General features: G+C 33.9%; 1 protein-coding gene across 1 annotated transcript; it reads left to right on the forward strand.

The window, feature by feature from the left end:
- The first annotated feature begins 1,642 nt into the window (after positions 1–1,642).
- Positions 1,643–11,518, forward strand: LOC143083562 (uncharacterized). The gene has a single exon (XM_076259819.1). The coding sequence runs from the start codon at positions 1,673–1,675 to the stop codon at positions 8,636–8,638; it is 6,966 nt and encodes a 2,321-aa protein (XP_076115934.1). The 5' UTR covers positions 1,643–1,672; the 3' UTR covers positions 8,639–11,518.
- Positions 11,519–11,768: the final 250 nt, after the last annotated feature.

The following is an 11,768-nucleotide window of genomic DNA, read 5'->3' on the forward strand; positions in this document are numbered from 1 at the left end:
CATGAATCCATCTGCGTCCTTTGATTAATATTCACATAGACCAAGGTGAGCAACACAGCTCTTTAGAGCCTCTAGTTTGTAAAACAAGTAAGCTGGTTAGCTCTGGGTGATATATGTGTTCTTCACAGCAAGGTTAGTATCTTTTGTAGCTACTGGAATAATTCCCTAGAAGGATATGGTCACACCTAAACCAAACGACTGGAATCATAAGAAATTCCTTCCGTTTTGACTTCCTGTGCGCATACAATTTTAGTCTATTGTGTTTTATAATGGTATATTTGATTTTTTCTATCCTTGTTGACGATTATTCCCATTCTTAACTTAAACAATGATTCATAGAAGTTTCAAATATTATCTTATAAAACGAAATGATCTCCCAATATATAGTCTGAGATCAGTTTCTTGTCGACGTATTTCTTTTTTCGCAATTTACTTCATACTTTCTAAGTTAAACTTAGTAGTATCCTTCATTTTCACTTTCCAATATTTGTCCACTCACTATGTTATTCGATGACTAACTATCTTGAACGAATCGATCTTATTGAACGTGATATAATATTTACTATAGATACAACTTAGTCATGTTAGTATGCGTTATATCATGATTAACATCTACAAACTAAAGGTCGGTAGAGATCAAAACCTTATGTTAAAAGATAATATTTCTTGGAGCAAATTTTATTGTCGTTTCGCATTTTTACTTTGTCAAGTCAAGGTGATTTTTTGTAGCTACAAGTATGTCATGCGGAACAATATGTCATGCTGGTTTATATCTATTTTTTGCAAAATACTTTGTTCAAATAATTATGTTTGTTTAGACACATTTTAATATCAGAGTGGCAGCATAAACGACATGTTTGCACTTAAGGGTATCTTTATATGAAATTTATATAAATGTGAAATGTTTAAAGAATATTGCTTTGACATTCTAAAAATGTCTTTATATAAAAGAATCCCATTTAATATATCTTAATATATTGATTTTGCAAGGGTTCATTTCCCTCTAAACTTTTCCTATGTTAACTATCACTTTTTCATTTGTTTAACTTAATGTTTAAATGCTCTTTCTTTTAAGGCTGTTGTCAGGCTTGGTGGTAACAAATTTGAAGGAAAATGCACTAGACTTCTGCGTCAACTTTCCAGTCAAGTATCTAGACAGATCTCAAATGCGAATGATGAACGAATCGGGAACCAGGATATTGAAGAAGCTATTCTCCAAGAACAAGAAAACAAGAGTTTAAAACCGCACGAGTGTTCCTGTCAAGGTGAATAAACTAATGTCTTGCTTCATGACTGCCTGTTATACATACAGACAGACAGACAGACAGACACATATATATAGAGAGAGAGAAAGTCTGAAAAACAGACAAACCGACCGACAAACAGACAAGAAAAACAGACAAACAAACAAACAAACAGACAGACAGACAAGACAAGGCAAAACAGACAAAGAAACAAACAAACAGACAAACAGACTGAAAGACAAGACAAATGGACAAATAAACACACACACACACACACTCACTGCAGACAGACAGACAGACAGACAAACAGTCATACAGACAGACAGACACACTTATGGTTAAGTATTCATTATTACACGAAAATATTTTTTACAGATTTGCACCATCTAGAAATCAGGACCTGGAAAAAAGTTACAGACAATTTTAATATGAAAGATGTTATCGATGACCTGCAGAAGGAACTTGAAGACTCATCTTGTGTGACACTGGTAGGAACAGAAAAGGAGGAAGTAAACGCTTTGTTACATCATATTGCGCTTTCTTTTGTAGGGCACAATGAGTGTTATGTTATTATTCCTTGTAAATCCCCTGTTGAAGTCGTAAATCACTATAAGCTTGATAGGCATCAATTGTTTGTTTTAGAAGATGCTTGTGGTCGGTTATTTCCTGTACAAGAGTCGGTTCAGTATTTGATTGAACATAACAAAAGTTTCAAACAAATGGTACAAGCAGGCAAGACGAAAATCATGATTTCTTTCACTGCATGTGTCTATTGGAAAATAATTTTGTCGGAACCTGATTTGTTCTTCAGTCGACACATAAAGAATTTAGCACCCGAATATTCAGATCAATTTGCACCGCAACTATCTGTCAGCGCTGTCAAATTTGAAACTGCTTGGAGTGATCAATTGGACGACTGGTTTTTGTATAATAAGCCAAAACATTGTGCCTTGTTTTCAATTACAGTTCATAATGGTTGTATAAACAGTTCATGTTTTGAACAACATGAAATTCGAAAGGAATCAGATAGAATTCAACAAATCTTAAAAACATACGCACTTGATTGTGTTCAAGTAGGAGCTAGCTTATGGGATCATCCCGAAAATTATGTTTTAAAGGACGGGGATCATTATAAAATTTCGAATTCAATTATGTTCCATTTTCTTTGTTGTTATTTCTGTGAACATAAAGATTTGCAGAATGTATTCTTGCAGTTGGTTGATGGAACGGTCTTTTACGGAAAATTGGTGTTACAATGTACGCAACAAATCTTTGGGGAAGACTTCATGGTCGTAAATAACTTGCAGGAAGAACGTTATTTCAGGCGAATACTTGATGATGTTTCCCGAAAAGACTACAGTGTATTCTATTCCAGACAAATGCAAGTTCCTGTATTTAGACAAAAACTAATTGCTCAATTCACCAAAATGGGTGGGAAATGGATAATTGGTATGATAAATACAAAAGAGATACAAGAAATTGCTATCACTGGACGATTCCAAGGGTCCCCATTAGCAATAGCATGTAGCCAAGGCTATGAAGAGATTGTTTCCTTTATGCTACGCCATGTAGAAAAGAGTATCAAGGATAAAATAGTTTCAGCTCTGTTTAGGATTACAGTTGGCCAAGGGTACCCATTATCAGTTGTAAGACTGATGATAAGAAGTGGTGCCAATGTGAATATTGTTTGGGATGATTCATGGACCGCTTTATGTGCTGCCTGTCATCGAGGAAATCATGAAATCGCAAACTTTTTGATTAATGCAGGGTCAAATATCAATACAGTTGATGCATCAGGAACTACTCCTTTAATGCTAGCATGTTACACGGGATTATATGAAACAGTGCAATTGCTGATTGAGAAAGGGATGGACATCAAGACGTTTAACAAAAGCAAAATGTCCGCCCTAAAATATGCATGTATAAGTGGACATGAAAATATAGTTTCATTACTTCTGGACAATGAAGCTTACACTAGCACCGTATACGAAGATGGCAGGACACCACTTGTTATAGCGTTTGAGGAAAGACATGATCGTATTATTTCATTGTTAAAAAATAAAGGTTTCGAAGTCGATATGAAAGATAAATCCGGAAAGACAGCCTTAGCTATGGCGTGCATTAGTGGTGAAAAAGGAACAGTGCAAAGTCTTATCAAATTAGGAGCAAACTTGAATTCCCGTGACAATGACGGATGGGTGCCGCTTAGTCGAGCGTGTAAGAGAGGAGCAGAACATATTGTTAAAGTTCTTTTAATCGAAGACACATTGGACCTTAACATGGCAGACAATTATGGGTGGACATCTTTGAAAAAAGCATCTGTGAATGGGCACAGTAAAGTTGTTGAGATTTTATTGAATACGCATAAACTTGAAATTGATCAAGCTGACAATGATGGATGGACGCCACTTATGTCAAGTTGTCAAATGGGACATGTAAAGGTTGCAGAACTCCTTGTATGTGGAAATGCAGATGTAAATTATAAAAGTAATGACGGAATAACGCCACTCATGACTGCAGTTAATAACGAGCATATTGCAGTAATTAATTTACTTCTTGAAAACAATGCAAACGTTGATCTCGATGATAATAATGGATGGACACCACTTAGAGTTGCGTGTAACAATAACAAATATAAAGCTGTTGAACGTCTTCTTAAGAAACGTCCTGATGTCGATAAACCTGATAAAAAAGGTTATACACCCCTTAAAATAGCATGCAAAAATGGGTATTATAAGATTTCCTCACTTCTTATCGATGCGGGATCAGACGTTAACAGAAAAGACACGGATGGATGGACGCCTTTGAGAACTGCATGTAAAGAAGGTAATTTAAAAATATGTAAATTACTTATGTCACATAATGCAGATATTAATATACCAGATTTAAAAGGTTGGACGCCCCTTCATACTGCAGCTGCGAACGGAAACACAGAAATCGTTGTATGTCTTTCGAAGAATGGTGTCACTTTTGACAGTCAAGATAAAGACGGTTGGACTGAACTCATGTCAGCCTGTAAGTTTGGTCACGAAAAAATGGCAAAACTCCTAGTAGAAAACGGTTCAAGTGTAAACCACCAGAGTGTGAAGAAATTAACCCCATTGATTGCAGCATGTCAAAATAACAATAATGAAGTAATTAACTTTCTTATTAATAATGAAGCAAATGTCAATCTTTTTAATGTTGACGGATGGACACCGCTACATTTCACCTGTATGAGAGGTCACATAAAAGCCTCAGAAATTCTCATTCAGCATGGAGCTGACGTTAATAAGGCTGACAACAAAGGATGGACTCCCCTGAAGTTTGCATGTAGAAATAAAAAGGCCAGTCTTGTTCAGATTCTAATAAATGCCAAGGCTGATGTTAATGTGGTAGATAATGATGGCTGGACTCCTCTGAAAACTGCATGCAGGGTCGGCGATGAAGACACAGTAGATGTGCTTTTGAATAATAATGCAGACATAAACAAAGAAGACAAAGAAGGATGGACGCCACTGAAAAGTGCTTCTATCAATGAACATTATCAAATTGTCAAGAAACTACTGATGAAAAACGCGGATATTAACAAAGTTGATCACGAAGGCTGGACATCATTAATGTCAGCATGCAAAGTCGGAAATTTCAAAGTCATCAGTGTTCTATTAGAATACGGAGCAGATGTCAATTGTTATAGTGAATCTACAGGGGACACTCCTTTAACCATAGCATGTACCTATAGTGATGGTGGAGAAATTATTAAGTTGTTGCTGGAAAAGGGTGCAGATTGGAAAAAGCCAAACAATATTGGACAAACTGCTCTTATACTTGCTTGTATGCATGGGAAAACGCAAAATGTCTCGAAGTTACTTGATTATAAAGTTGATACTGATGTCACAGATAAGAATGGTGTTAGTCCGTTAAAGGCTGCATGCCACGGCTTGTACCGAGAAATTGTCGAATTATTGATAAAAGCTGGAGCCAATATCGATATTGCTGACCTGAATGGCTACACACCGCTCATAAGCGCTTGCGAAACACAAAACCTTCAACTTGTTGAACTGCTTATCCATAATAAAGCAGATGTAGATAAATCTACACCAGGTGGATGGAATCCTTATCTCATCGCCCTTAAAACCCATAATGATGAAATTGCAAATCTGCTCATTAAGAAAGGGGCTGACAAAAGCAAGGCATCTTTATTAAAAGCGTGTGAGATCGGTCATCTTCCAATAATTGAATTTTTACTAGACCAAGATTGCAGTATTGAATCCAAAGAAAAAGGCGTTATGACTCCATTAAAAATGGTGATTGAAAAACGTCAGTTTGTTGTTTTGGATTTGTTCATAAAGAAGGGAAGAACATTTGAACTGGACCATTCCATGTTAAAAGACCTCATTCACGAGTTCGATGAAGAAGATTTATCTGCTCTGACTAAAGCCTGTAGAGATGCAAATACGAAAACATTGATATATCTACTCGAGCACGGGGCTGATATTTTTCAACCAGACAAAAGGGGAATTTCTCCCTTGATATATGCATGTTTAAACGGAAACAAACACAATGTTGATCTACTCCTAGAAAAACTAGAAAAAGTCGTTGACGAGAATGGCAAAATAGTCATTGACTCTTGCAGAAGTTATCTTAACAAAGCGGACAATGATGGATATACACCTTTAACAGCAGCCACAAGCCGAGGACACGTGCCATTAATAGAGTTGCTCATATTAAACGGAACAGACGTGGAAAAATTAGATGACTGTGGTAAAGCACCAATTATGTATGCTTGTGAAAATGGGGACTTGCACACAGTAAAATGTTTAGTTTCAAATGGAGCCAGTATTACTATTATTTCTGATAAGGCATGTTCACCTTTGACATTGGCAAAACAAGCAAACGCATGGGATATTGTAGATTATTTTATAGAAATGGGAATTAGATTAAACCATGAGGATCTACTAAGTATCAGTACTACTGAATCCGGTAATGAAAAGAGAAGCGGGAATGATTTTTTTACAATGGCTTGTAAAAATGGATACAAAGCTTTGGTTGAATTAATCATTGATGAAAAACAAGCTGATTTAAATTCTCTTGTTTGCGAAGATTTAACTCCTTTGATGCATGCCTGTAAGATGAACCAGACGAAAATAGTAGAGGTCATTGTTAAAAAGGGTATTGACATTGATTCAGAATCATCGGAAGGAAAAACAGCTTTAATGTTTGCATGTGTTGAAGGCTATACAGACATTGTTGAAATCCTATTAAAAAACCATGCTACTGTAAATAAGTGTGACAACTCTGGACAAACTTCTCTTATGATTGCTTGTCAAAAAGGTTCACTATCATGCATAAAGCTATTGACGAAGTATGGGGCTGACATGGACATCAAATCCAATGCCGAATTATCTGCCTTTAAGATCGCCTGTTGCACTGAAAATTATGAAATAGTAGATTGCCTTGTTAGTCAAGAATCGTATAAACCTTTAAAATACGATGTTCGAAAATTGCTAGATCGTACACATAGTAATGGGAAAGAACTGATACAAAGTGTCTGTAAGGGTGGCTATGAATCATTATTTAACATTTTAATTGAAAGTGAAAGTGAAGATAAAATCGATGCAGCTGATGGTGATGGCAATAGTCTGCTTATGCTAGCAAGTCAAGGTGGACATGATGGCATCATCGAGAACCTGGTGACAAGAGGGGCAAATATAAATCACAGAAACCTAATTGGACAGACTGCCCTCAGAATGGCAAGCAATGGGGGTCTTTCAAGATCAGTGGAAATACTATTAAATAATGATGCACAACCAAATCAAACTGATGAAGAAGGTAGAACTCCATTAATGATTGTTAGTCAAGGCGGCTGTCTAAAGGTAGTAAAAATATTAATACAGCATCACGCCGACATCAATTTGAGTGATAGGAAAGGCACAACAGCGCTTATGCTTGCTGCTAAACTTGGACAATATGATACTGCAGCATATTTGGTTACCAAAGGTGCAGACACCAGTAAGTGTGACAACGAAGGCTTGAACTCCTTGATGGCATCATGTCAAAATGGTCATATTGCGATTGTTCGTTTGATTGTTGAAACGAAAATAGACCTAAACTACAGCGACAATGACGGATTTACACCTCTTAGATTTGCTTGTGATGGTGGTCATAATGACATTGCAGATTTCCTCATTCAAAATAAAGCAGAAGTAGATAAAGCTGACACAAGATGTTGGACCCCGTTGAAATCATCGTGTGCAAGGGGGGAAATTGCAACTGTTACATTGTTATTGGAGAAGGGAGCAGAGGTAAATAAACAAGACACAGATGGCTGGACTCCTCTTATGTCTGCTTGTAGATATGGACATGATAATATCGCTGAACTACTCCTAAACTGGAAAGCAGGTATTGATATGACAGAGGTGGATGGTTGGACAGCTTTACGAATCGCATGCAATAATGGACAGGAATCAACTGTGAAGTTTTTAGTGTCGAAGGGGGCAAACGTTAATAAAGTTGACAAACAGGGGTGGAGTCCCCTGAAAGGTGCATGTGTCGGTGACCCTAAAAACAAATTGGATTCTATTCTACAAATTGGAAAGATTATAGGACTTCAAGAAGAATGTAAGGAATCGTCATCATTTTATTCAACTTCAAATAAGAAATACGAGGAAATAGTTGAATATTTGATCCAAAATTGTGCCGATGTCAATTTAGCAGACAAAGATGGAGAAACATGCTTGATGACAGCATGTAAAGGTGGCCACGTAGATCTTGTCAAACTTTTATTCAGCAATATAAGCGATATCAACAAAGCTGATAATAAAGGAACGACAGCATTTAAAATCGCTTGCGGTATGGGCCATACAAAGATTGCAGAACTTCTTTTGACTCGTGGTGCCGATATCAATAAATCAGATAGTAATGGTTGGACGCCTTTGAAAATTGCCTGCCAAGCTGAACATAAAGATACAGTTGAAATGTTACTTCGTAACGAAGCTAATGTTAACATCGAAGACAATGATGGATGGACAGCCCTGATGTCTGCATGTACACATGGGAATAAAGACATCGTAAAATCGCTTCTAGAAAACGGTGCTATTGTTAAATATTCAGCACATAGTGGTTCTACAACGCCAATGATAATTGCCAAAAGGTTGGGCCATAAGCGCGTTGAAAAATTGCTTAAAAGAGCACTAGAAGGTTCAATGAATGGTGGTGATGAGGAAGATGATCAGGAAGATGACGAAGACGACGAACAATCTGACAGAAGGAGGATTGGACGAATACCTTGGCCCTTCCCGCTACCTTTTTTTAACGCCAGGGGTGAAGATGATGACGATGAAGATTCAAATTTACAGTCAGCTTTATTCGCCTCGTTGTTAGGAAACAATGATCGTTTGAATGAACTTAATTAGGGTGATAATCCAGGTTGTCCGATGTCATAGTCACTTCGGTAGTTGTACTAATATTAGAATAGATTGAATAACTGTTGGTAATATTTCATTTCATTATCAATTTTTATTTTTAAATAATGTTTTAATTATCAATATATTAAATGCTGAATTGTATCAATTTTTACCTATCCGTGTTCGTATGCGTCAGCTTTAATTAACAAAAAAACAATATCCTATCGACTAGGAATTTCATAATGCTTTTGAATATAAATGAAAATTTCAAATTAAGGTTGACACGGTTTTTTATGATAAAAATTATGTTGAGGTCGATGTTTAGTTAGTAGGAAACAAAAGGGCAAAAACGAAAGTCAATATGTGATATCTAAAAAAATATATTCATTGAAAACACATTGCACGCAATCCATATCATTTTATTTCTTCTTTTATCATATTTTGTTTTCGTTATCTTTGATAGGACTTTCTTCTCCTAAATGTAAACAAATAACTGGTGTTGTGTACTATAACATCTGTAGTTAAATGATATAAAAATAACATCTGATAATTGACAGATTAAAACTTGGTTACATGAACCAAGCACATTAATAATCTTTAATATGAACTTGTATGCAAATATTATAATTATGACTTTTAGTTGTATTTCATAAAACATCATGCAAAACAGAAATTGTTTAATTCACCTCATAAAAGGTTACAAAATATATTTTGAAAATCAGTTTACATGTAGGTAATGAGTAATACTTTTCGTTTATTGTCTTACGAGTTCAGGTAATTACCATAAATTTTACAATATAATCATTTGGACCTTATTAGAGTCAACTATTCTATACATGTGATTACATAATTTTATTTAGAATTGTTATAAGGTAAGGGTCAATATGATGTATAATAGATACATTTTAACATACTGTGGTATCGTTTATTTTCGTAGGTACCAATTTTCATGGATTGAGGAAAACTCGCATATTCGTGGATATTTTAATTCGAATTCGTGGTTTAGGGAAGGTTTGCATACATTCCTTAAGAAAATTTGAATTTCGTTGAACATTTAAATTCGTTGTTCTTCTGTCCCAATGAAATTCACGGAAATTGGTAGTTTTAAATTTAATAAAAAAATGTTTTAGCTATGAATTATCTTTAATGGGTTTTTAAAAGGTCTGCTACGCAAAGGCTTTTATATAGCATACGTTTGTACTGTAAAATTTATTTATTTTCGTCTTGGAAATGTATATTGCCATGTTTGTTAAATTCTTAAAGATTTTAGTGAACTTGTATGTTGTCGATTCCTTAAATTCCTTGTTCACCAATACTCACGAAAATTAGTACAAAATAATAAATTATAAATTCAAGATAGGCAGTTGCAGTTCTCGCAATTAAAGAATGGAGATACTCAATCCCTAACACGTCTACCATGCCTTCTGATTTTTTTTCTGTAGATTATGTGATTTATAAATTGATATTTTGTTTTAACTCTTTCAATAGAATATTTTGAGATTTATATCATTCAATAAGAAATAAGTAAACGTTTTATACAACTTATAATTATAAAATATTTATGCTTATATATGTATTCTTTTGTTAAAAACATGTAAAAGACATATATTAATTTTTGCTGTCATGATTTGAAAATAATTATTGGGTGTATACATGTCTTGTAACTCAGATGTTGTCCTGTATATTGATTGTTTTATTATGTATGTATATTTAGTATGAACTTTTTTTTATATCAATCAGTATGTCAATTATTTGATACTTAGATAAACATTTTGTTTATCAAGATAAAGGCAGTTTTAAGTTTTGTAAAATCATTGAAATGTAAAGTTAATTGTGACGTATAAATATGGCACATCTATTCATTTTGGTAAACATCGGAATCCGAAATAAAAAATTGTATTAGTATATGTATTGACAAAGGTTAAGTGCCGAATCACTTCGACTATACATTGTTTTTTTACTTTTCTCCTTCGTTTGTTTTTGTTTTGGTAATTTTAGTGTCTTTATTTCTGTCTTAATTTTTCAACATCTGTACATAACTAAAGATAAGAATATCACAACTGTGAAGACAAAAAAAACCTGATGTCGAAACTTAAAAATAACTAGACACATGTAAGGATAACCAATGCGAAGAATCAAATTGGGAAAATAATGATATCCTCATATTCTGTCCAAATAAGTCTTTATATAAACTTCGCTTGTTTAAGATTATTTTTTATTAGGATGGCACATACTTTTGTCAGCTATATTAGACCAACATTTTCTTTTTTTATAATGTGGTAACAAATGTGTAGCTTTAATATTCATCTAATTAAAAGGTAATAGTAATAAAATAGTATCTTGAAAAAAGATTTGTTGATTGAATGACCTTTAAATCAATTGAAATAATATCTTTAAAAATTTACAACTGTACAGTTATATATGTTTATAAACAACTGATTTATATATATTAGATGGTATTGTGTGTTATCTGCATATGTCGGTTTTAGGGTTGACATTTTCCGTGAACTTCAGTCAAAGCCATTTTATTTAACATAAATCATTATCTTATAATTAAGCACATTCCTACTTTTTGTAGTTATAGTTATATAGTTTAATAAAAGGATAATTAATCAAATTAATAACAAAACTTAATAATGACATGTAGAACACGCTTGTTTAAGCCAAAGCAATTTGAAAGAAAACAGTATTTTTTATATGAAATGATTCATTTTTTGTATCTATTAAAGAAAAATGGGAACAGAAGTAGAGAACTGAAGTAGTGTCGATAGCGGAACACAAGTTCATGAATTTTGATTTATTCAATGTAGAGTACTACTTTTATATAAAGTATTATTTTGTAACTTTATCAATAACCATATTTTAAATATATTAAATACGTATATCTTATATATTTGATATTTGTTGTTTCATGCAAATGTTATTCTTCTTCTTATCGATAAGAAATTTGAGAGTAACATACATTTTTGCCAAAACTACCAGTATTCTGTTCATACATTCATAAACAATGGAAAGAAAAGAAAGTGGTAATAAACCTTATTTTAATTGCCAGCACCGATTTATGTACTTATGTAAGCAATACAATGAGACAATCAGAGAATAAGAACTATTGTAATACTATCACACAAAATACTTAAAC

Source organism: Mytilus galloprovincialis, chromosome 7, assembly GCF_965363235.1.
Source record: "Mytilus galloprovincialis chromosome 7, xbMytGall1.hap1.1, whole genome shotgun sequence".
NCBI classification, from domain to species: Eukaryota; Metazoa; Mollusca; class Bivalvia; order Mytilida; family Mytilidae; genus Mytilus; species Mytilus galloprovincialis.